Raw genomic sequence first — 27,103 nt, 5'->3', positions numbered from 1 at the left:
GAACAGAATTACTCAAAGCTTCTGTAGGGTAAACCTCCAGCACATAGTTTATTTCAGAGCTATGTTCTAAGCAAAACTGCTCAGAAATGGCTTGTAAACAAAAGCAATGACTAAAGAGAACAAAATGTGTTTAAAGGCTGAAATTGTTTGGGTTTTGAAAGTTTTGAACAACAAGGAAAAATATAATCACCTAAACAGTAGGTAATGGCTCTGCTAGGATTATTTTGAAAATCTGATGCAGAACAAATTGATCTAGCCTTTAAAAGTAGGATAAAGATGCCAATAAACTATCTGAGATAGCACTAAATTTTAGATACAGTGCAGAAACTGTATAAAAAAAAAATCCAAGACACACTCCATCTGTGTAAAATACAATGTGATGACTTAATATATTGGTCTTTTGTCATTCATGTTAAATACATTTACCATCATATTCATACACACTGTATTACTTTTAACTAAAAACCATAAAAAACCACCGGGGGCATACTTTACATACATTATTACATTTAATCATACAATCTCATCCAGGCATCGGGCATTCTCTTAATGCATTTTATTGCACTGTACTTTTCTATAACTAGACAATAATATCTTTTCTATCATGTCCTTATATACAAACCATCAGGAGTTAGAACCAGCTTACAGTCTTCCACTCCCCAGCTCACAAGATATCTTTACGATCGTCTCTTTAAATTGAGAGGAATTTTGGAAACTGTGCAAGAAGTTTTTGGGTAGATGTGAACAAGCTAAACTGTAGCAAAAATGCTAATTCCCCTTAGTGCATTGGCAAAACTTCTGCCTAGAACTTCCTTTTTTGTAATTATTTCCTACTAGACCAAAATTGGCCGGACACTTAACCATGTCTTTGGCACTCAAGTCACACAGAACCTGGGACTGTGAACAAGTTAAATGTATAAAGCTGCTACTGCCAGTAATATAGCTGCAGTGGAACTTGGCTCTGCTAGTTAATAAAAAGTATTCTGCTATGAAAATGGAAATAGGCACATCACATACCTCCTGCAGACTAATTTCTCATTGTACCTAATCTGATCACTTCTCCAAAACACAACTACAATTTGTTCATTTTTATAGAGCGCTTGTTGGAACAACAGATACACACTCATCATAACTGTTCAAAAAAAGTTAAAAACCAAAGACAATTGCAGACACAAATATCCTGCCTGACCTCTCTTCACTTGCACTAAACCCGTATGAGCAGTACCTGGGATTACTGCTAGTTTGATCATATGTCTTTCAGATACATACTAAGACGCGCATTTAAAACATGCTTTCAAGCTGTTTCAAACATGTTGTAGAAACAGGCTAGGCACACTTTGAACAGATAGATACTGGCGACCCAGCTCTTCAGCACTTAGCTTATGCTCTACCTTTGCATGCTTTTTTCTTTTCAAACTTTTTCTGATAAAGTGGTTGCTTCACTCACGGTTTCCTAAGTAAACTTCACTAGAAAGGAAGGGTAAAATAAAATCCTTCTATAGAGAAGCAGTAATTCTAAAGAACATTTGATATGTCTTATTATAAAGGGTCATCAGCACAGAGCCAAAGTCACCTTTATCACTATCTACAAAGAGCACAAATAAACGCAGGTTAAAAACCCATTCTCTAACATGAGTAGAGGGCTTGTGGCTGGTAGTTTTTACTTTATATAGACGATTCTTAGGAAAGAAATAAGTTGAAAGGCCTTAGGGGAAAAAAAAAAAAAAAGATATGCATGCTTGGTGTTTTCATTTACAATGTTCAATGTGAAAACAAAGCTATGTTATTTTAGTGAACAGAAAATCAAAAAAGATAAACCGTGAACTTTTTGTCAAGCAATTCTGGTGTAACCAACCCTAGTTAATGGAGACATTGATGATTTAACATAAATTTAATTGAAACCAGATACTAGCCCAAGACATTTTAGAATTCCCACATCTTTCACACTTCTTTTTTTGGAACACTGCCTGGCCACATTAGTGACAATATAAGGACTGAACAAGTTGTAAAGGCTTCGTTCCTGTCCCTGCTGGACCACTGCTCTCCAGAGTTTAGAACAGTGCCTATTTAACATGAACACGTGCGTGTGTACGCATGTTTGCTGAAGTGGGATGGGGATGGTGGAGGGGCAATATTGCTAAATTTGTTAAACAGGATTTTTCTCGTCTGTCTGCTATGACTTCTCTGGTATGCTGAGCAAAGAAGTGGAAAAACTCTTGCTGCCTCCTAGAGTTTTACCTGTATTTTTAAGAGGGAACATCATAGAATTACTCGTCAGTGTATAAGACTGTCTTTAGCCCAGTAATGTAGCAACAGGACATGGAGTGACCCTACTAAATAATGGTAGAGTTTTAGATTAGATACTAGGCAGACATTGTCTACCATGAAGACAGCGAGGTACTGGTACTGGTTGCCCAGATAAGTTGTTGATGCCCCATTCCTGGAAGCATCCAAGGCCAGGCTGGATGGAGCTTTGAGCAGCATGATCTAGTGAGTGGCAATGCTGCCCACAGCAGTGGGACTAGAACTAGACCATCTTTAAGGTCCCTTCCAATGCAAGCCATTCTGTGATTCTAACAGAGATGAGAGCTGAGATTTAGTTTCCTGTAATCTTTAAAAGAATATTAAAAATTCAACCAACTATTAGCACCAAAAATACATAAACACTGCTCAGCAACACTTCAGTCAGCAAATGCAATTGAATGCTTTTTACTGTCCACATGCTTGCCAAAACTAACAGTGTTCTATTTGCAAAATGTCAGTCTTCCTTCCCATTAGGATAATTTACTTGATCCTTCTGGCTGGACAGGTGGCAATGGTTTTATTCGAAATGTCGTAGATGATTGTACAGAGATTGGACATAGGTGAAGACACACATGGGATCTGGCTTGTGGCCCATCATCATCATGTCATCCACTTCTATCAGACGATCACAGTGAGCCATTTTCCTGTAGTAATAATAAAACAGATTTATCCAATCAAGAGTTAAAGCCAAAGACTGTAACTACTTCCAAGATTCATTTGCTGCTCTGAGTTGAGCACCACTGAGGCATATAAGAAATCCGGTGATTTATAGGCAACAGTGAAATGGTCAGTCTGAGGTCAAATTTTGGAGACCGCTATTTTTGTGATCATGGAAAATACTTGTTCTTTCCTGCTTTTCCTCTATACTGTGATCTGCAGGGTCATTGTCCCATGTTTCTGTGCCACGTAATACAATCTCATTCCTCCGCCCAAGTCTTAGTAAACAGGGCAAAATGAGTTTGCAAATTATGAGTTTTTCTGCTCATTAAGTAGAAAACTTCTAAAGAATGAACAAACACGAGAAGAGATCAGAGGTGCTCATTAAAAACCAAAGTGGCTGTAGGTTCTTTCTGTTCTCTTTCCCCTACCCCTACATGAGCATCTTGGGCAACAATCTGAGATGACCATCATGTTGGAGAGCACAAGTCTAACAGAACTGGAACAATGCGAAGAAAAAGAAAGATTTGCTGAAGCCTAGGATTAAAAATCTCAAAGATTTTGTTTAACCTAGAAAGGTTAGGCATTTGGGCTCCTGAGCTCACATTAAGGTTAACAGCAGTAATTGAGAAAGGAGCCTTTTCTGTCAATAAGAGAACAGTTTAGAGGCTTTCTCAGCTAAGGAGAAGTAAGTAATTTCTGTAGATATTTCTTACCCTATGTCTCAATTTGTTCTTGAATTTTCCCTATACTTATCGTTAGATAGAAATCAAGGTAAAAGCATACTTCATCTTTGAGAGCTATATACAGTGTATAGAGTAACCAACTGAAAATGCTGTAGTGTCATTTTTAACTCAGTGATGTGTGAGAAAATTTGTGTGTGCATATGTATGTAAAAAACTCTGATTCCCAAATCATGTAAATCATTTGCCAGGTGTACATTGGACAGCCAATATTATGCTAGGAGTTTCAAATCTGGAAGAGCCCCACAGCTTCAGCATGGTGGTAACAGTGTTTGGAGCTGTATCAGAACTTGCAGGAAGCTGCAGCAATGTATCCCCACATCCCATCAGTATCTGAAAAGAGCACATTGAACCCAGATGCATAACACATGGAGTGGTCTTACTATTACACAAGCAAGCAAAACAGCAAGAAAAAAACATGTTGATACAAGGTCAGGAAAGCTGGCTTTTCCTTTTGCTGTTAAACAAAACAATGAAACAGCTGAGACATTCCCACTCACGACAATTTTAACAACCATTAATTGCTGCTTCAAAAAGGACAGTATGATTGAGAGTATTAGAAGAGTCCATTTTACAAAAACGCAGTTATCAGGTTAAGGATGAGAAGTTATCAACCTTGACCAAACTCTACTTATACTGAATTCAACCTTCATTCTTGCTCAACCAAAGCAACACACAATTAGAGGCAAATGGTTCCACAAAGGGCAAATTGTATCTAACCTGGTGGTATTTTGTGATGGAGTGACTGCATCAGTTGACAAGGGAAGAGCAACTTATGTCATTTACCTTGACTTCTGCAATGTAGTTGATTCAACAGAGGGAATGAATGCCATCCAGAAGGACCTGGACAAGCTTGAGACATGGGCCAACATGAACCAAATGAGGTTGAACAATTCGAAGTGCAAGGTGCTGCACTTTGTCTGGGGCAATCCCAGATATGAGTGCAGACTGGGAGAAGAGCTCATTAGGAGCAGCCATGAAGAGAAGGACTTGGCGATTCTGATGGATGAAAAGCTCAACGTGAGCCAGCTGTGTGCACCTGCAGCCCGGAAGGTCAACTATATCCTGGATGCCTCAGAAAGAAGCCAGCAGTGCAAAGGATGCAATTGTCCTCCTCTACATTGCCCATCTGAAGTACCATGTTCAAGCACAAGAAATATGTGGAGCTGTTGGAGGGGATTCAAGGAGGCCACCAAGATTATCAGAGAGCTAAAGCATCTCACCTATGAAGAAAAGCTGATGGAGCTGATGTTGTTCAGTCTGGAGAAGACTCTGAGGAGACCACACTGCAGCTTTCCGGTACTTAAAGAGGGCTTGTAAAAAAGAGAGCACTGTTTTACTTGGACAGATAGTGATAGAAGGAGGTAGAATGGTTCTAAACTAAGAGAAGGGAGATTTATGTAAGATATTAGGAGGAAATTTTTTAGTTACAGGGTGGTGAGTGACTGGAACAGGCTGTCTATAGAAGCTGTGGATGCCCCATCCCTGTAGGCATTCAAGGTCAGGTTGGTAGGGCTGTAAGCAGACTGATCTCATAGCTGGCATTCCTTCTTATGGCAGGGGGAAGTGGAACTAGATGATCTTTAAGGTCTCTTGCAACTTGAGCCATTTTATGATTCTATTAACCCTATCACTAAACTCAATTCCAAAAGTTAATTTGCTTGCTCCTTCCTATTCAAGGGTTACAGGTTTCCCTAGAGATGTTTCATATATTAAAATGCCCGAGATTCAAATCAGGTTTCAGGCAAGTGGGATTGGCAAAGAAGCTACAAGTTGGATGTCCAGTTCCAGTGGACTAGCGGTAAAAGTTGGATGCATTGTGCTCTATTAACGCAATTTTCTTTCTTATGATTGACAAATCCATTAAGACGTCTTAATTACTTGAAAAGGAAAATGAAAAAAAAAAAAACCCAAAACATTAAAACAATCAAAAACCCCACAAACAACCTTTTCTCCCCCAGTAAATTAAAAATAAATAAATAAATAAAAATCAGAGAGAAGTAGAATGGAGCAGTAGGTGCTTAACTCATTAGCCTGTTTTCTCAAGTTTAGCTAAGGCTGACTTGAAGTAACTGCAACTACATTTTTCCAATTTAAATGACATGTTTTTGTTATAACAATTGCAGCGTTAAATTGCACAATTACACTGAAATGCTAAGATCACAGAATCACAGAATTGTAGTGGTTGGAAGGGACCTCTAGAGATCATCGAGTCCAACCCCCCTGCCAAAGCAGGTTCCCTACACCAGGTTGCACAGCTTGGCGTCTAAGCGGGACTTGAATACCTCCAGAGAAGGAGACTCCACAACCCCCCTGTGCAGCCTGTTCCAGTGCTCCATCACCCTCACTGTAAAGAAGTTCTTACGCACATTCGTGTGGAACTTCCTATGTTCCAGCTGATGTCCATTTCCCCTTGTCCTGTCCCCATGTACCACTGAAAAGAGACCGGCCTCACCACTATGGCCCCCACACCTCAGATATTTATAAACCTGGATTAGATCCCCTCTCAGTCATCTTTTCTCAAGGCTAAACAGACCCAGCTCACTCAGTCTTTCTTCACAGGGGAGATGCTCCAGTCCCTTCACCATCTTTGTTGCCCTTCGCTGAACTCTTTCCAAGAGATCCTTGTCTTTTTTGTACTGAGAAGCCCAGAACTGGACACAATGCTCCACATGAGGCCTCACCAGGGCAGAGTAGAGGGGGAGGATCACCTCCCTCGACTTGCTGGACACGCTCTTTTTAATGCACCCCAGGATGCCACTGGCCTTTTTGGCCACAAGGGCACACTGCTGCTCACGGCCAACCTGTCGTCCACCAGGACGCCCAGTTCCCTCTCAGCAGAGCTCCTCTCCAGCAGGTCATCCCCCAGCCTATACTGGTGCATGTAATTCTTCCTCCCTAGATGTAAGACTCTACACTTGCTTTTGTTGAACCTCATCCGGTTTGTTGACCCTCATCCAGTTCAGATGATCTGCAGTTGTTTGCCTAAACAGAGAACCACACAACAGAATTCTTCACATTTCTAGAAATGTAAGTTTTACATCCACTATAGCACTGTTTTCCTCTCTCTTACTCTTTATAAATTAACTTCCCATGCTTGCAATTCATCTTTTATGAAAACTGGAAAGAAGTCACTTTATAATGCACTTTAGACCTGTTAACTTTGAATATGTTGCAGAACAATAAAGAGATAAGACACAGGGTTTTCACTAGTACTGCAGTTTCTGTTTCTCTCCATCACAACATCTGCTCTTTCATAATGGTATACATGGTCGTAACAATGCTGAAAAGCCAAAGCTTTGTTCCTGTTACTTTCAGAAGGGGAGAGAGGAAATGCCATCTTAACTGGTACACACTGATCTGTAGCAAAAGAAACATCTGTGGGAACCTATCTATCTTTGCAGTTGATTACACAGTCAGATCAATTCTGACCTTAATGAAAAGTTAGTCTCCACTTCATGTGGTCAGAAGAGTACTGCAGTGCCCCAATCAATAATCCATCATATACATAACATTTTGATGCTAGTTATCACCAGAATAATTATTTCCCTAAGCGATACATAAGAGATACAGAATAAATCTTCACTGCAAACTGAGGAGTAATTTGCACTTATTTGTATTACTTTCTATTACATACTATTCAAATACATTCACTAAGATGAACTGAATTTCTCTGAGCACCATTTTCCGCAGATGCATACCTCTGTAATTCTGCATAAGTAGAATTTGTTAATGCTAGTCCATGTGAAAGATTAACTGTCATTGATATTAAAACCCATACAAAAATTAAGATACATGATAAATGAAGTGACAGCCTGATAATTGAACAGATTTCCTCCCTGTTAATAGTCTTTTGCAGACCTAAGCAAACATCAATGTAAGATACACCCAAATGTGGCTTCTACTCAGCATCCGATTCTGCATTCCTTGGCCACAGAGAAGCTAACAGAGAAACTAAACTGCTCAATTAAGAAATGCAAGGACACAGAAGTCATACTGCACACCCATCGCAATGTAAAACCACAACAGAGACAGTAAATGTCTAAAATGCACCTTAATCTACACCTTAATCATCTTCCTTTTTCTGGAAACATTCAGACAACTCAACATAGATCATTCAAGACAGAAGAATGAAAGTCTCAATTGCCAACATACAGCCATCCAGTAGGTTGTTAACAATTACTTCTGTCATGCAATCTGTGTTTATTTTGTGTTTCTAATGGGCTGGGCTATGTTCATTCTGGGTTTTGTCTTGTGTAAGTCCCAGAAAATACCGTTGGGTGTTGGGTAGGTGACGCCTGAGTGCACCAGGGGTGGAGTCAGGGAGGTCACGAGTATCTGACAGGGGCGGTCACATGTACCAGTATATAGGGTTTGTGGTGCAGCATTATATTTGGACCTTTGGTGTTACACACTGTGTGTGAGTCCCGTCTTCCCCGTGCACGGAGGCACGGTACTTTCACTCAGCAGCCTTGATTTGTTGCCAGATCAGGAGGCGACAAATACAAATTTGTAAGGTTTAGGAACTTTCCAGATAGTCATTTACATGACCTGAGAAATAATGTTCTGTCAGTAAAATATATTTGCCAGGGCTATTTTCCTTTAAAAGCAGTATCCTATTGTAAAGCAGTTCTTATTGGTACACACGACCAAATCTTGGAAGGCAAGCATGCATGGCAGATGAGGCATCTTGAAGTACAAGTGAAAGCTGTGAATTTTTACATCTTTATAGAGCACAACTGAAATCCAGTGACTGCACTTACGCTCATATGACATACTGAAAAAAAAAAACAAAACAGTAATGCATACTGCAAATGTAAGGACAAAACAGGAAACTATGAGCAGCAGCAGAATTAAGGACTCCACAGAGTTTTTGAAACTGATGACTTTGTGCAGTACTAGTCCCATTAGCAATATCATCTGTGGTAAAATGCAGTGGGTGAAACCTACTGCTATCAGAGGCTGCAGCAGTCACATGTTCTAGCATTGCTTCTAGGATCACAGAAGTGAAAAAGAAGAATTGAAGTACCACCCAGAGACTGTGAAAGATCGGAACATGGGACTCTGGTCAACTACACTGTGCCTGGCAAAACCACATTTGATCTTAGATTGCTGTTCTGTGCATTCTTTGTGCAGAGCTTTATTTTTTAGCACATCATACTTAAGCTAGTGATGCAGGATTTATGGAAAGAATGATTAAACTCTTCACTGCTGTCCAACTTCATGCAACTTGAACTGGAAGCACTTCACAGAGATTTAAGGTGATACTCACTCAGCCATGGTGAAAGCCAGCTCAAAGTTCTGCTTGCGGTTAGTTGGATCAAGCTTATTATAATCAAAAGACTCAGGAAAGAAAGAATGTACAAGAGCACAGAATGCCATCCCATCATTCCAGCTTGAGGAGAAGTTCTGAAGATCAATGTGCTGTTGTGATGAAAAACACACATTAACACAGCGCTGGAGAACAGGAAAGAGCAGTTGCTTTTGCTCACTGCACTTTTCTGTCCTGCTCTCCCACTGACTCGAGTACAGGCTTTGTGTTTTTCTTCCCCTCTGTACATATCTAATACATGAATTGTATTCTGAGAAGAAAGGGCACGCTTAGTAATGAAAGCCTCTTGCCTGACATGCCCAAATACAAAGCAAACACACACTCAATGTCCCTGATCCCAAAACCTACTAGCATACTGTGAAGAATCTTGTGAAACTTAGTGAGCTCTGGAGCAGGCCCAATGTACCAGATCAGTGTCTATGTACAGTGAGAGCAATGCTTATGCCTATGAAGTATTTATAATTGAAGAATTGTTCACCTTGTGAAAATAAGTAATACTGGATAAAGACCTGCTTACTTTGTGCTCAGTAAGGCCTAATTCATTGCTTGTTTATTACACAGATTAGTAAAAATACAGGAAGAATTAGGCCTACTGCAGACCCTGATTATTAGAACTAATGCTTATTGTTATTTTCAACTGCCAAAATGAAACAAAATAATACTTAGGTTCTCTGCTAGTGTTGCTTTCCCATCATATAAAATTTTAACCCCAACTCTCCTCTTAAACAACTAACAGTCATATTCACTAGCTCTGCTGAAGAATACTGTGATATAGCACATTTTAGAAAGAGCTGAAAAAACATGCATTACTGGGGGGAAAAAAAAAAACAAACTGGAAATTTTTTCTCTTTCCCCTTGAAACTGCTTTGGGAATTATGGCTTAGGGCCAGGTAAAATTAATGAAATTTCAGCAACTGAATTCTCATATCTATTGTGATGTTGTCTTACAAAATCTTGCTTACTAATATGCTGTGATTCGATCCCAAATATTTAATATAAATTCTCTTATCTAAAAATCAAAAGAGAATAATTTGGTTTTCTGTGTAGTCAAAGTGAGACAGGTATAACATACTGGAGAAATACTAATCAGACTTAATGTGATGAGAATGCAAAAAAAGTCTGCATCTAAGAAAAACGTGTGTGTATAGCGAAGTCCAAATATGTATCCACAAAAATGTCAGCTTTCAGACCAAATGTTTCAGTGCTTTGAGAGATATACAAAATCTCATTCATGCAATGACTGTCCTGAAGTATTGCCCATACAGCATGTTACATGATCTCAGAACACTGACCCTGGGGGAAGTTAACTCACTGTCTAGCACTTTTTACATTCAGTTTTTTAGTAGCTTCTTCTGAAAAAGAGTGATAGAAGTGCAAATGTCTTCACCTTGTATCCTATGGTTTTTGAGCGACACCAGTCTAACAAAATTTGTTTAATGCTGCTAGCGCTGGCAACACCAAAACTCTGCGATCTCTTCAGTTTAGCTCTGGATTGCCCTCTTCCTCTGAAAAATCAACAGAGACCAGATTAAATTACATTCTAGAATAACTTAAACCTATTTGTCAGCAACATATATGCAACTTTGCTCAGGTGATATCTGAGAAACATGTGGCTAAAACTTCAACCTACTGGTTCTGCTAGAAAAACTGATTTTCATTTCACCAAAGCCAGGATTTTGAGTGCTCTTCTGTTTAAATCATGCCCTTATCATGATGCATAAAAGAGTAGTCCTTGTTTTTCTTCCTTAACAAATGACAACAGAAGGTTGTCAGTCTCTGATTTTAATTACAGAGAAGACATCTTTCACAACAATCTTTCCCAATAAAAGTCATTAGCTTCTTCAGCTAAACAACTTCAGAGATAGAAATCTGTACCTGTAAATTTCCAGGGCTCAATTTGTGATGGCAGCAAATCTATACATTACCTTATAGCTCCCCAAGCTCAAAAGTCTACACACTTGTCCTCTGCTAGCAACGATTATCAAATTAGTTTCCCATAAAGAGATCCATTCTGGAGATGTAAGAAAGTGACATACTTTCCACTGTCTTGCTCGAATTTCTCAAAAAGTGCTTTCCTGGCCTGTGGTCCTGTAGTTCGTGGAAGTGTCTGAGACCGCACAAGTTCTCGCCTTCTTTCAACTTGACGATGTATAGTAGGAGGAGAGGAGTGAGGCTTGGGTGTCACACCACAATAACTGTCAGTTGCACTAAAGAAAAATTAAAGGATGTGGTTAAAAAAAAAAAAAAAAAAAAAAAAGTAGCACTCTGCAGTGCCAGCAGTCAGCATAAATACCATAAATACCCAATAATGCCCATCAAAACAGCAATTTCAAGTGGACGTGAATGAGTCAAAAGCAATTTAAGTGAAGGTTAAAGTTTTACTAATAGACAACAGCACTCAAATTCAGAAGGTTCTAAGGTACTTTTAGGAATGAGACAGTTAGCCAAGCCACAAAGGCTTTACAGCCCTGATTAGAAGAACAGCAATACCTTTAACGAAACAAACTAAAGCAAAAGTTGTGGACACACAGAAATACTAAATCCCTTTAACTTGCAACTCTTGGTTTCCCAGAGGATTTAATTTTAAAAATAAACTTTTAACACATTTTAAAAATAAACTTGAACAGTATTTCAGAAAGAAGCTTCGAAAATTTTAGTTATAATACACAGAATCCTTAGCACATCAGTGTTGTTTCACTGACTCCAACCTTGAAAATTTGATTAAGGCCAGATCTCCTGACAGCAAAATCTGCAAGGTGCTTGCTATATCAAATGCTGGAACTAACACAGAAGAATGTGTTAGTCAAAATCTGGATGATTTTCAATGTACGCACAAGCACAACTTAAAAGATTACATTGGCTGTTCTCCCTCTTTTCTTGATGGATATTTTGCGTGCCAAGAGTGCCTGGACATGGCTGTAGTAATTGCTATACCATGTAACACTATACTAACTGTGACTGTGTTTTTTAAAAAATGTATGTAGTAGCCTTTTGTTTGTTTGTTTGTCTGTTTGTAAAGATGGCTGTAAGTCTCTTCTGTACTCTGCAATGCATTTATCTACAAACCAAACTCTAGTCTAGCCAAACTATGGATGTTTGATGGTAGTCAGTTGCTGAGTTTCAAAATGTTAGTCCAAAGCAGAAACTGACACATCTGGCTATTTTTAAAAGTGTTTCCTAAGGGCCTGAGATCTCGCTCCCCCTAACAAAAATCTACCACAGAGTAGTATAGTGCTAGTAGCACAATAAAAATAAAAAAATAATTAAAAAAAAAGTAAAATCCACAATTAAGTCTGCTTTAAGCTGCTCTGCAAAAAGGTGACTGTTGGTTTTTGTTATCTTTCCCTCTTTCCTTCCCATCTCTGCTCCACATATCTCACAGGAAGGCTCACAACCTTTAATGCATTTAAATTACAGCATCTGGGACTCACCTTTCAGCAGGATACCTCATCAAGAATATACAAAACACAGTGGCCTAACAAAACATCAAGATAAATGCTTACCTTTCGCCAGTTTTGTTTCCACTAATTGCCTCGCAGCTTGCAGAAGAGACAGATGTGGCATTCACTGTACAAAAACAAAACAAAACAAAACAAAACAAAAAAACAATAAAAAACCCTAGGATGCAACAATGTTGAAACATTTTTCTCTTCTCTCCTCATACTTTTTCAGATCATTTCCTGGTAAGACAGTCATACATTGCTTCTCACCACTGTAAGAAGTAACAGGCCTCTGTCTAGGTCCCATTAACAAGCCAGAGAGATTTTCCCCAGGGATTTATTCCCTCTGCAACACTGTTGTACTGCAGCAAAGATTGTGTTAACAGGCCAGAAAAGACTGTGAGAAAATGCTTTTGATAAAACTGTGTCGGGAACATTGGATACTTCTAGGCCCTTGTGCAGACCTCAGAGGAGGGCATTCTGCCATGGATATTTCACTGGAAGGAGAGAAGCTTCCTACAGCTTAGCTTGCAACAGTCATTTTGACATACCTAAGCCATATTGGGAAGGCTACCACAACTGACAGCATAGTTTAAATTACCCGATCATAATTTACACTAGGAACTTTTCTAATTTTAAAGTAGAACAGACTTCAAAGGTGGCTCAAAACCAGCCTTGTATCTTCCTCTTCTCTCTTTTGTGGTTACATCTAGTGTGCTTTCCATCTTAGAGCCCAGTACTAGACTCTGGCTAGGCACCACAAATGTGGAATAATTAAGTGACTTGTTCAGATTTAACACACGAAAGCCAGAATGTTTTGTGCAAGGCCAGAAGTCATTTATTGAAGGCTTACTATATAGACAAAGATGAAAGACTGACATCTTAGAAGCAATTCAACCTAATTGCTGTCCAAATCAGTCTAGGGAATTTAGGTAAGGGCATTTTGTCTTTTTACACATTTAGACATGCAGACTACTTACTCTTCTTCTGCTGAGGTAAATTTTGCTATAAAATCCTGGGCCCACTACCTTCCAGCTGCCATCAGCTTGCATTCAGTCACATTTTTTACCTGATGAGTTGAAACATTCACCAGTAAAACTGCATTCTGTTCTACTTTTCTGGCACCTATTGTTTCCACTGTAGAGAATGCCTAACAGTACACATGTACACCACTGTGCAAGTACAGGTAGGTGCTCCCTTGCTTTGAACTGATGGAAAGCCCAATAAACTAGAACAAGGATCCATGATACCCAGGAAATCTGCATGCAGTCTTGTTTGTGATTTTAATACTGTCATGTACCTATTAAATGGAACTAGATGCTCAGATCTGAATCCCCCAGATATGGAACATGGAATCCCTCTCAATATGCTTTGCATAAGGATACACTGGTGGGAACACTCACCTCCACTGGCAGATGAAGTCATTGTTCTCACTGAAACAGAAAAAAAGAAAAAAAAGAAAAAAAAAAAAGCAACAAAGGAAGGCTTTCCTACATTCTTAGCTTGAATAAGATAAAATTTGAAAGATGAACCTGCAAAGAATCTGTTTTTTGTTGGCAACTCCATCCGATCTATCTATATAGTTTCTGATCAGACATCACCTACACCAAAAACACTTGATAATTTGTCTTTTCCCTAAAGACAAAATATCTGACTATAAATCAAATGACATCAGCTTTTTTATTTTAAATTTAACTTACAGATAAAATTCTGAAATAACTCTCTGTCTACATGTCAGTCTGCTGTCAGTCATTCCTCCCTCCAAACAATTTTTAAACCCATTAGCAAATACTCACTTCTTAAAATACTTCTTCAGTAACTGTACTAGAAAATAGGTTGCGCTATGAACTCAATTTTAGGCAACAAAAATTCTCAGAAGATGTGACATTATAAACTCAGCCTCCAACTAGGACCCACAATATTACAAATCAGAGTGTCCCATTATTGAAGGGAAAGCCATAGAAGCAAGGTTACGTAATTACCTCTAGGTCACAGGACAATATCCATGTCCCTAGTTCCTTGAAGTAACTTGAAGTAATGAAATGAAACAGAGCTTCAGAAAACAGTGGGGTTTTTTTTTGTTTTGTTTTGTTTGTTTGTTTGTTTTTAAATCCCTATATTTTACCTGATTGATTGGAAGTTTTCAGTGCCATCTCATTTTTGCTCTGGTTTTGTCCGAGCAGGCCAGTGGATGCATTAGTTGTTCCTGCAGAATGGATGGCTTCTCCTGAAAATTTCTCTGATATTTTGGTTACTGCAGTAACGGGAAGGTGGGGCATCTGTAAGGTCATTGCAGGAGCATGGGCCTCAGGGGAAGAGTCTGACGTGTAAAAAGAAGTCAGTTCATGGGAGACTTTTGCCTGACCTGGTGAATAAAAGAAAAGCAGAAATGAAATAAATCTACTTGCACACTTGTAAAAAAAAAATTACAAATTTCCATGTGACAACTTTATTTTACAAGCCAATTGAAGTATTCTGCCCAGTTCTCCCCTGGGACATTATATCACTTGCAGTGCTCTGCAGAAATTGAAGTACAGTCCTGGTACCTGTCCTACACGACACCCAGCAAGAACAGCCTTTTCAGATTTTTAATTCACTAGTACCTATATTTGGCAAGCTCCTCCTATTCCTCTGTGCAACCCAATCACACAATGCAGATTAGAAATCAGCGTCCTTGTTATTTTCTTAGTTTCACATAATGCTGGGTGCCTCAGTTTTCTCTAAAATATAGAAAAGAAGCACTGCCCCCACTGAAGGATTATTGAAATAGATTGGTAATCTGCAAAATGTTTTGAGATGGAACCCAGAATATATATAATGGAACCCAGAATAGCAGATCTTATTATCGTTTTATTATTATAAAAGTTAGACTCCTAATTAGGAAATAATTGGAAATAATTAGGAATTATTTCCTAATTAGTAAATTTTGTGCTGCAGCACAAAATCCATCCTGAAACCATTTCAGATTTTAATGGTTCCAACATCCAAAAGCAATCTATGGTTGCCAGAATCGGGTTGTTTTTTTTTTAAAGTAATCCTTCATTTCTTGTCCTGTTCCTACCTGATGAAGACTGATGCCCATTTTCAATGATGGAAGAACTAAAAACTCTTCTGACCTCAGGTTTGTGGTGATCATCCAGGTCTACACTCTGTCAGAACAGAAAATGTACACAACTAAATTGCCAACAGCATCAGAAGTTAGAAGATTATCCAGAAACCCCAGCCAAGAACAGGCCTTCCTTTACTAGTGGTTGTAATACAGGATGGGAGAAATTATTTAATTCCAAAGGCCAGAACTTGAAAACTGAACACTGGCAATGCAGGACATGTATCAGTCCTCACATACTTGTCCCAACAGGCCCCATACACCTAGAAGGGATCTTCCACTTCAGTTAGATAAAGCTGTCAGTATCCATTGTGATCATGATAAACTGAAGACCCTGTCTAATAGTTGAGAGACAAGGGAAACATGAGATTTGAAACTCCAGATCAAATCTTCCCGTTCTACCTCTTTTATTTCATCAGAAAGTCTGAGAGGTCTGGTGTTAAAGTAATGCCATCTGCCATACTAGGAGCACATGGAAATCTAAGATGCTTTAGAGGACAAAAATTTCCATCTGTATATGAAAAAAAGATAGGTGAATGTGTCTGGTATTTACTTAACCATATATCTGGAAACAAAACCTTGATTTTTTCAGTATTTTTCAGACAAGAGGTTTAATTTACTTCTCCTGCCTTTTTCTAAGTCAGTGATTTTGGTGGAGTTACATATGCAACTCTGCGCTTTGCTAGATAAAGGTCTGGAGGTTACACAGCAAGCCAAGTTTGGTCTGTTTACTATTAAAATTTGCAAGAGATGCTGCTTTCTAAAAACAAGCCAAAACCAAACACAAAACTGCAAGTTTTATCACAATGAGCCTTTTAGCTCCATTAGAAAGACAATTAAACTTTCTTTCATGCCCGAATATAGTTTCATATGCACTTAAAATAGCAGTGGTCCAGAATCTAAAACTTTCTTACAAGCAAAAACACCATTAGCTCCACTGGTTTTCATGGGATATCTTCCATTAAGGCACCTCTTGAAAGCAGGAATTTCATAAAAGCCAGCTCCTCAGTCACCTCTCTGCACTTTGCATACAGAGATTACTGATACTTTGGAAATGGAGAAAGGTGAGATGTGCAAGGGAAGACAATCAAGGCCGCTAGATATTAGTGAGAACTGCACCACCTTTACTCCTCAATTCTACTAGAGCAGAAAGACATTGTTAGTTAATGGGAGTATTCTATAAATGACCCCACAGCCTGAAGAAGCAGCCTTGAGCAGCATTAGAAAAGCTTTTTCACATGGAGTAATCTCTGAAGAAAAACTGTAGAACTTTTCAGAAAACCTTATTTTGATGCAAACCTGGGTTAAAAAATTGACAGCATGGAAAACAACTTTACCTTTGTAGGCTCAGCAGGTGTTCACACTATATCACAATAAAACAACAACAGAACAGTCAAAGAAAAGAAAAAAATCACCTAAATGAGGATTCAGGCAATTTTGGAATGCCACCGTTCCAACAAGACACTTATGGGAATTTCAAGAGAATAATAAGTAAACAGAATGACCAGACTTCCTTTATCAAATACAGGAGTTTGAGATGGCTTTACTGTATACAATGCAAGGTGCCTTCTGGAGCACTTAATCTGTCTGCTTGTATACCCCAGGTCTTTGTGTCTCATGCAGTTACTCCTGCACTGTTGAGTGCCATAAGGTCACCAGATACCAATTAATGTTTGTTTAGATCTTCCTAAGTGATCCCAGCCAGCTGGGCAATCACTCTGTTGCTTTCCCCATAGCAGGCTGGTTCTCTGCAGATGTCCTTCCAGCAGTCTGTCAGCACTGAAGAGAGACTCTTCTGATAGTATCAAAATAGAACATGCTTGTTTTAATTTTAGTCCTCCTTGTTCACAAAGGCATCATGCTGAACCACAAACACTGCAGAAAGATTCTAAGTGATTGTGCTCCTACCAGCGTGTGAGATTTGCTCATCAGAAAGGGCCAGAACTCATCCTTTCTAATAATCACTACTGGCAAGCAGAAGGACTGCAAGAGATTACAAACAGCAACAAATCGTTCAACAAAGGATAAATACTCAGTCGCGTAGCTACAGCTCCATTATTCTGCTTTAAAATTCATCCTTAAAATCTTCATGTAGAGGGTGGTGACACACTGGAACAGGCTGCCCAGAGAGGCTGTGGATGCCCCATCCCTGCAGGCGTTCAAGGCCAGGCTGGATGTGGCTCTGGGTAGCCTGGTCTGGTGGTTGGCGACCCTGCCCACAGCAGGGGGTTTGTAACTAGATGAGCATTGTGATCCTTTTCAACCCAGGCCATTCTATGATTACCTATCTGTAACGGATATTTTTGCAAAAGCAGTACTCAGTATTTGGCCAGGTTAAAGAGACAAATTAAAGTCTGGCATCAAAATACCAGAAAGACTGACTGCTGTTATTCACAGTTGCTAACAACTAACACATAAATGCACACTTTTTTTTTGTTTGGCTTAATAGCTGCATAGGCAACTGGTAGACCGGAATACTGTGTACCATGCTTGTAAGCAGTTTCATACAGTGCTGTGTTCTACATCTTCTTACCTGTTTATGTGATTATTCTGTCATTCTCTTACTGCAGATAAACCTTCAGGCATTTCCTCATGACATATGTGGAGCTATAAGCTAGATATCACCTGTTTTCATCACACATTAAAAACAAACAAAAACCAACACAAAACACATGGGAAATCAATTGTGCGGTTGATGAAACATTCTAGGGAAAGAGTATCAAATTATGGAGGGCACACAGTGAGGGCAAAAAGCAGCCTGCTTTCTTCTCATCAGGGAGAAGCAGGGAAGAGCCTTCTATTGAAACCAATATGGCCATTGCCCATTGTAACAGGCTGAGGCAGAAACCTAGACCAGCCACACGTTTCCCAAGCAGACCTCCCAAGGAGCATTAGAGATGCCCTTATCTTTGACCATGGAGAATTCTAGACTCTGGAAGTCCCCCTAGGGGCTGAGGGTGGGTATCATGGCTGCAAGCATGCCCAGCTCCACAAACTTTCTGAGCAAGTGGCCAGGTTGCAAGAGGAAGGTACCAGACAGTGTAGTATCCAGGAATCAGAGAGAGATTGAAGGGTGGTATTGCGAAGTGACACAAGCTGACCAGCAGCCCTTAAGTCTTTGAAAGGGAAAGAAACTAAACTAAAATAGCTTCCAACCTTGAAGAGACATACTGCAATAACACTAACAAGAAAAGGAGGACCAGTCCTTAATTTCTGCTTACAGAAGTTTTCCCCCTGCTCCCATGGTGCCCCTACACAACAAATATGAGCCTCTGAGGTTGGAAAAAGGAGGAGGCATGGATAGTGGTCAACAGCCAAGAAGGAACAACCAACTTAATTTGGTCCAACCAAGCATCCTTATTAGAACCAGTGACACCAAAGGGTGGGAAATGGCGTTAATAATCAGGGACTTCTTGCTGAAAGGCACCAAATCATTTGCCATTTGGACAGTCTCTCCAGAGAGTTTTGCTGTCTGCCAGGGGCCCACATCTGTGATATTGAGAGGCTACTGTCAGCAGTAAAGCTGGAGGACTTCTATCCGCTCTCTCAAGTGATGTCACATGAGGTTGCAACACAGAAACCACAAAATATTAAGAGACTTTAGGTTCCCAGAAAGATGTTGAAGGGATGAGGAATGCAGGTAGTATTCTCCTCTATGCTCCCAGTTGAAGACCTTGACCTATGCTCTGCCAAGATTGCGGGTGCACTTCCTCATTTTATTTCCTGAGCATTACTGCTAAAATACAGAGCCTCTCTCCAATTCCAGGCCTCCTTTTTCCTCCGCTTCCCTTGTATCAGATCTACCAAACTGTGCAACCACAGAGCAAGTTGCACCAGCTCAGAAATCAAATAAAAGAATAAACCCTTTTGTTATAAAAACTCACTAGTTTTCCATGAGATCCCGTTTCCTCACAGTTACATTATTAGATTGCAGTGGAAGCAAGCAACCATATATATGATATCAATATGTCCATGTGTTGAAGCAGCAACAGACTGTAGCTAGACTGAATTAAACACAGCAAACTTGAACCCTAAGCCCTGACACATGCCCCTCACCAAGACTTACTGTGAGCACAGAGAGCACCTGAAGGACTACAGACAGACCTCACCTGTCTTTATCTGGACAAAAGCACAAGACATTTGATTACATGATCTTAACCCTGTACAGGTATCAGAGAAGCTAGCTCCCATAACTTCTGCCACCACCTCCTCAGTTTTGTGCATTAATTGGTCTGGGATTGATTTTACCTCAGTGATAGCAGTCTTCTTGCTGAAAATAAGGTTCTCCTAACAGCATAATGCCAATTTGCCTCAGTCTCAGAGCTACTGCAGTTTATCATTCAATAATTATTTGAAAAACACTTGAATGCAGCTCTTACTTAGCTTTGTTTGTATTGCACCAGGCAATGTGCATATCGACAGCAGGAAGACAGTGATCAGTCTCTGCAAAATAAAGACTGCAGCATGAAAAGAAAGGGAGACAGAGGCACAGAAAGTTATTGTCATGTAACACGATTGTACAGAATACAACAAAAAGATATTGTGGTTGTTCACAAAAGCTACAGATACCACTGACAGTGGTGTGTTAATCTGCTTCCCACACTGAAAAAAGCAGCAGAAGGCAGACACAACTCCTGGAATTTTCTTTCCCCGTTCTGCAACTTTTAAAATTCTCCCCAACCTTCGATATGTTACAGAGCTGCATTTTCATTACTCATATATTTATCTCTTTACTCTGCAGCTTATTCAGCATCCTGCCTTGACTGAAGGAAGAAGAAAAAGAAGGGAAAGACAATTCAGTCAAGGACAATCAACAGACAGCATGTTTTTGAAGGCAAAGAACATAGTTTTTCTAGTTTCAACACCGTCAGCTTTTGGAATTAAATGATATTTCCTCAGCTTTGAGGGAAGTTGCCAACTGAAGTCTCCTCATCAGGCATTTCAATCCTTGGAAATCAGCAGACTGTTTACATAACAGACTCATCATGGGTAAGGAACAAATTCAAGTTACCATCTTTAATCTCAAACTTTTCCAGACTTTGGAGCTCACAGAAATAAATCCCATAATCCATGTATACAGCTTCTGCAGAGGTCACACCATGAAAAGAGATAAGGCTACTAAGGAAGCACTGACTAATTCTTACTGACTCACAATGCAGTTCACTAGCCTGATTCAAGGTGAGAGTAAATGGACAGAGGAGGCTTAAATTCAGGCAGGGTAGGAACACTTGATTAGAAAAAAAGTGGAAACGTACCATCTCTCTTTATCTATCTATAAACCAAACTGATCTAGATCCAGCCTGATAAGAATTTGGGCTGACATGTACATAGACCTTTTAATCACAGATATTTACATGAGACTGCAACTCAACAACCTAGTGTCTTCAAATGAGCTGGACCCAAGCAACTGTAATTCTCCTGCTTCCTTTATCAGTCAAGATTATCTGGAGCTGATGGAAAATGAATTTCATAGGTACACCCTCCAAGCTTCAGATTTGATCAGAACTTTTCAGAGCTCTGCCACAATTTTCACATTTAAAAAAATAAAAAACTAAGCATCAGGAAGAAATAGGGGGACACCTCTCATTCACTAAAATCTAAAAAGGTTAGAGGACACTCTAACCTTAGATTTCAGCAGCCATTGTATCCAACAGATAAACCCTTCCCAACACCACAAACAAACACTGACTGCAACTGGCAAATTCTATTTTACCTGCTAACAGTACTGGTACCTCTAGCTCTGTGCTGTTCTCCCCATTTTTCACATAAGATATGCAAAGCTAGCTGCTGAGAATGACATCACAGATAACTAGCAGTGAAAGTTTTGACCAAAAATTATCGGAAACAAAAGTACAGAACTAATTACCTATCAGGAGATGTAATTGAAAAAAATGATACATGATCTTTACTGTGCTGCAAATGAACGTGCTGCAAATTATTGTGCAGTTAGAACAGAGCTCAGAATATTGTGCTTCTACAGACAATAAGAATTCACAGTCAAGTTTATACTGCATTTCCTTGCAGGCACAAAAAAGGACAGAACAGAGCAGAACAATTCAGTAGGAAGGGACCTACAAAGATCACTGAGTCCAAAAACAAGTCTTGTATTGAAGAATTGAAGGTACTTAGCTGCTAAGTCTAAGTCAAGAAATAAACAGAAAATTAAGGATCTAGCTGTAGCAACTGAACAAGTGGGTTTACTATAGCACTGCAAATACAAAAAGTGTTTCTCCTTTCATTATTAAAATTTCTAATCTATCCATATCCTTCGAAAGATGAGCAATTGTCCATATACGATCTCTTGGGAGAACAGGGCAAATAAGACTACCAGTGTAACAACCTTGGATGCAAATGACCACCATCATAAAACAAACGAATTAGTTGCTTTTTGAACCATCCTGCTCTGTCAGTCAGACACTGAAATGTCCACAAAGACAATAAAAACAAAACAAAAAAAGACCAACATACCACAGAAATGGGAGGGAGAAAAAAAGGAGAGAAACAAACAAACAAAAACAACGGAGCAAACGTGAAGAACACACTCCCTTCCCCACTCTACACCCCCAAAATAGCCTTCCCCAGTACGTGGAGAGCCCTGTTCTTGGGTATAATATAAATCTCGGGCAGATCACACAAATCCTTTGTAACACTGTCACTGCTGTGTCGCCTGCAGGAAGTGGGGGCTAACAACAAATCGTTATCTTTCTGCCCACTTGCTGGACAGAAAGGCAACTGACTCCATCTAAATGAACACATAGGCTGTTGTATATCGGATTTCAAGGACAGTGTAGAAGAGACTAGCCAAAGATTTAAAAGGAGATTTGCGTCCTTACTTTTGAATTTGCTCAGAACTCCTTAGCCACATTTTCTTCTCAATTACTTGAAAAGTAATCTAGCAATGTTAGAAAATAACAGTTCACACAATAAAGACACTCAGAATCTCTAATACCTGATCTTCACTCTGAGAAAGAAACTCTTATCCAGAGTATTTTGATGGATGTGTTGAAGGGAACAGAACGCAACTACTTATTGGGATAAGAACTACATCAACGACATACTTAAAAGAAAGCCAACCAATAAATCTTTTTCAGGAGCAAAAGAGTACATCTTGTTTGCTGCTATTTCCAGAAATATATTACTTGCTTCTTCTATCTCAGACTTATATAAGCATTTACTGTGGATGGAAGTCTCATCAATTTTTATCACAACCACAAATTTATCTAAAAGCAAACACAGTGTCATTTATGGTACTCTGCTTCAAGTGCTTCTGTTGCATGAACAGAAATTTCAGACAATTAAGGGAATACTTTCATTACCACAGAGAAACTGGGTGACCAGTGCAGTGATCCTTAGTCATTTGAACACAGCCACATTACAGCCTTAATCAGAAAAATTATGTAGTTTCTGCATGCACTTGGTGTGTGTAGCTCTAGCTGCATCTTCTGTGGTTCTCAGTACTGAGATTCCTTTTCAGTCAGCTATGCTAACCCCAGAAGCCATCCATCCTTGTGGGGAAACTGTTGGGAGGACACTGGGGAACTACCAGTATTTAAGTGATCTTCCCTGAACCCTCAAAGCACAGTAAGAATGTTCCAACCAAAACAAAAGCACATTTTGTGTTTTAGCCTAGTCTGATATCAAAAGCTGGATAATGACATAGCTTCAATGCAAAGCTTATCACAGAGCATAGAGTACACACTACAGATAGACAGTGGCAATGAAGATGAGTTGTGTGAGACATCACTTCCTCTTATCCCTTTCCTGGAACTGAGCTTACTTTCCTCTCTTGCAATGTAAGTAAATGCAGCTGGCTCCATGGAGGAAACAAAACAAAACAAAACAAACAAACAAAAGATCCATACGTTCTGTAAGCTGTTAATCTTAGTCTTTTTGGAGAAAAGGCAGCAGCTGCTACAACAGAGTTGGAATAGTACAGCACATGGCAGCTCTGACTTTTCATTTGGCCAGCTGTGGTCCATGCTTTTGGATTGGTGGGAAGTAAAAGAGCTGGAATATTATACAGACTCTACTCAGTCGCACCCAAATCACTTCAAATTGGTTTCATTTCCAAGCTTTTACTTTTCATCCCCAAGGCCTGGATAGCCAGTCCCACAACTTTCCAGGCTCCAAATCTTAAAGAATCTTGCAAGAGATAGTTTAATATTACATGAAATAGGCTGTCAGCTTTGAAAGCTCTCTAATACCACATAGTTTTATATAACAATCACCATGCACTGTCTGGGGACATTCTTTTGGCATCAAGGATTGTACAGGAACTTTCATCTCCTTCCACAAAATCAGATGCACTGGAAAAATATTACACAAAGCTCAGTACCATATGAGCTTCCCACTAACTGAGCTTTCCATGCACCACGCTATAAAGCTTCACATCACAGAAACAGCTGTACCACTGGAAAAAACATCTCTGTGGTAGTTTATGTCATGGAGACCAGAGCAGCTTGCATGGGATGTGCCTCTCTAGGATGGAACCACAGTAGTTGTATGAGAAACTGTTGATTACAGACTGAACCTCTGTTTGACCACCTGAGGCAAGCAATGAGTCAGATGCGGGAGCACAGGTGAAGGTAATTCAGCTGTGCTACTGGAAGGGGTGGAACCTGGCTCCACCTCTCCTAGATCCCATTTAAGAGTTGACTGCCACTGAGGAAGGATCTCTTTCTCTGGAGATTGCTTCTTTGTGGAGTTTACTGTGAGCCTTCAACACTGGTGAGCGTTTCCATTTATTATAGATTGTATTTCCATCATGATAATGTCTCTCAACAAAATATCTGTTTATATCTTTGTTTACTTATTGACTGCACAGTAGCACAGCACTTCTGCCTCAAAACTGTAACACTTCAGTACGCTAAGCCTCTATGTTAGGTAAGCACATTATTGACTGCTATGTGTATGCTGAGCTTTTTTCCTTTGTGAGCTTGGTAACTGACAAACAGCAATGCTGGCAAACAGATCCTCCTGAGTCTGGAAAGGATATACAGAGATTCACCCACACGTAGGTGTGGGTAGGGTAGCTGAGATTGCTATGACTTCGTACTTCTAACCACACCTAACAGCGATTGTGACCGCTCTAAGCAAGGTCTCAGTTTGGCCAAGTAGCACTATAATCAGAAATGTCTCCAGATGGTAGAATGGTCAAGGCCACTTCTCTAAGCATCTTCCAAAAGCTCATAAATATTCACTGCACAGGAAGTGCTCCATGTAAACATTCCCCCATGCTACCATACAGCTCAGTGTAGGAGCATCCACTCACATAGGTGCTCATGTATCCTCATGACTCTCCCTTCTTTGCCTCCCCAGCCACAGACAGCACTTACTTGGCTCCGACCAGACACTGCTAGCTTTGCAAGGGTAGAGAACCTGTCTCCAGAAAAAGCTGGGGCTGGAGAGCTGGGTTCCACAGCCGGAGGGCTCCTCTCTGCCTCGTCCCGCAGCTCCTGCGGCAGCCCCGCCGACCGGCCAAGGGCCTCCACCTGCCGAGCCAGACGCTCCAGCTGCACCCGCAGGCGCTGGTTCTCCTGCTGCAGCTCCGAGACGGTGCGTGCCAGTGGGCTAGCGAGGCGCAGCACCTCATCCACCTGCCGGCTCACGCCTTGTTTGAACACCTGAATGTCCACGTGGATCTCCCGGACAGCGCCTCGCAGCGTGTCTTCATAGCGCCCCAACGCCTCGCATACCGTCTTTGCTTCGCGGCTGTTCAGGTTGTCGATCTCGCTGGACATGGTGTTCACGGCCCGCAGATTCTGCGGTGCGGCCGGATAGGAGCGGGGGGGGGAGGGGGAACTCGGGAGCCGACGGCTACAGACTCTCGACCAGATCTTCTCTCCCTGCTGCCACCACCTGCTCGTCCCCTCAAAGCGCACACAAAACCTCCCCCTAGCCGCCCTTAGGCCCAACCCCCACGTCGGCCTGCCCCCACGGCTGCCGCAGCCCGGTACGCTCCCATAACGTGGACACAAAGCGTGCGGCGCGCCCGGCGGGGTCACCGCAACAGAGCCGCGCCGTAGCGGGGCAACCAGACCAGGAGCTGAGTGACTGCCCAGGGCCACCCGGCCCAGTGTGTGCTCCCTCAGAGGAGATGTAATTTCACAAGGGAATAAACGAAAGGGGGAGGGAGAAGGGGCGGGGGCAATGGGGGGTTCACAGCTGTCTTTTTCCCTTGAAGGAAAGGCCGGGCGTGGCGGGATGAAGGCGGTGTTATGGAACCAGACCTGGAGGAGGTCGAGGATGCAGAGTTTGTGCGTGAAGTGAGTGAGCAGGAAATGGCAGCTGGGCAGGAATGAGAGCAAGTGAAGAGGTCATCATCTCATCTTTCCTGGGTTGCTTGCATGACGATGCTGAAGTAAACAGTATGTATTCCTTCCTGGAGGAGCATGAAAACAAAGGAAGATAATTGGCTCTGAGAGACATTCTGGAGAAATGCACATATATGCACCTTTCACTGAGGGGAGAATCACCTCCCACAACCCGTTGACCATATTTCTTTATTCAATAGAGCATGGAACAGAAATGTGACATCCTGCATGCTCTTTAATCAGAGAAAGTTTGAAGTGGAGGAACTACCCGGCTGGCTTTTTTTGTCAGTGTACTTTTTACTCCTCTGCTACTTTCAGAACCACTTTATGCTTTGTAGCAAAGTGTGACAATATAGTATGTTTACATCTTTTCAGTCCTGGCATACCAGCTCACTTTGCAGTACACAAGAAATACACACGTCAGCGCTGTATTCGTGCAGTATGCAAGAAATCTAGATGTACAAATCAAAGCCATGCATGCTGCAGAGATCTTAATGGCATGAAATATGATCTTAGCAAGTGCACATGAACAGACTGTGAGTGCTCTTGATGCAATCTCTCAGTGTGTTGCGCACAAATCAGTGTGACATGTTGCAGTCATAATTCCAGAACCCTTAAAATCAGTTGTGCCCAAGAGTGTATTTTAAGTCATTCTCTGATGTATTTCCATAGTTGAGATTTGTTCCCACTTGAATCTCATTTCTCAGTTTTAGTTCCTCAAGTCTCTTTTCATTTATTTGAACAGGGCACTCAGTGCAGGGACTGGCCACTGGGCTCATCTTCCCACTGCTGCTGACCTTCCAGCAATCACTGCACAAGTCACTTAATTTTTTAGCCTGCTGAGGCTTTAAGACCCTTTATGCTCTTCTGTCAGAACTGGGATAACAGGTGGTGGATGTGATTTCTGTTTGCGGTCAGCTTTTATTTAAAAGGCTAGATGCTCATATAAAGAAAGAAGGGGGTTCTTACTCCACAGTAGCTAGGACATGTTATGGGGTTCTGTTACCAGATCTTTCTGGAGAACACTGTTGGTGACTTTTACATTTGATACCACAATTAAGAATTGTAAACAACAAGATATCATTCACATTTCCACACTGGAACAGTATGTTTTATGGAAACAATATCTTGTTAAGGAAATCCAAGATCATGTTTATCACTTCCCACTATCCAGGGTCTGAAAATAAAAACGTGTTTTCTCCCAGCAA

General features: G+C 40.6%; 1 protein-coding gene and 1 long non-coding RNA gene across 3 annotated transcripts; one reads left to right on the top strand and one right to left on the bottom strand.

The window, feature by feature from the left end:
* Positions 1 to 24: 24 nt before the first annotated feature.
* Positions 25 to 25,770, bottom strand: SMTNL2 (smoothelin like 2). Of its 2 annotated transcripts, XM_015881122.3 has the most exons (9): positions 24,918 to 25,770; positions 15,538 to 15,625; positions 14,602 to 14,841; positions 13,880 to 13,909; positions 12,540 to 12,603; positions 11,073 to 11,243; positions 10,424 to 10,541; positions 8,977 to 9,128; positions 25 to 2,948 (listed from the first exon to the last, which is right to left on the bottom strand). In XM_015881122.3, exons 1-9 carry the CDS (start codon positions 25,320 to 25,322, stop codon positions 2,822 to 2,824), a joined length of 1,395 nt encoding a protein of 464 aa, XP_015736608.2. In that variant the 5' UTR covers positions 25,323 to 25,770; the 3' UTR covers positions 25 to 2,821. The 2 variants fall into 2 exon arrangements, with proteins under 2 accessions (XP_015736608.2, XP_015736609.2); XM_015881123.3 differs by lacking the exon at positions 13,880 to 13,909 and having other exon boundaries at positions 24,918 to 25,688.
* Positions 24,193 to 27,103, top strand: LOC107322760 (uncharacterized). The gene is made up of 3 exons (XR_001559036.3): positions 24,193 to 24,309; positions 24,901 to 25,301; positions 25,766 to 27,103. It is a non-coding gene; the product is annotated as an uncharacterized LOC107322760 (long non-coding RNA).

The sequence above is a fragment of the Coturnix japonica genome, chromosome 22 (assembly GCF_054131305.1).
Source record: "Coturnix japonica strain WE chromosome 22, WE-NBRP24, whole genome shotgun sequence".
NCBI classification, from domain to species: Eukaryota; Metazoa; Chordata; class Aves; order Galliformes; family Phasianidae; genus Coturnix; species Coturnix japonica.
This window is presented reverse-complemented; position numbering and strand designations above follow the sequence as displayed.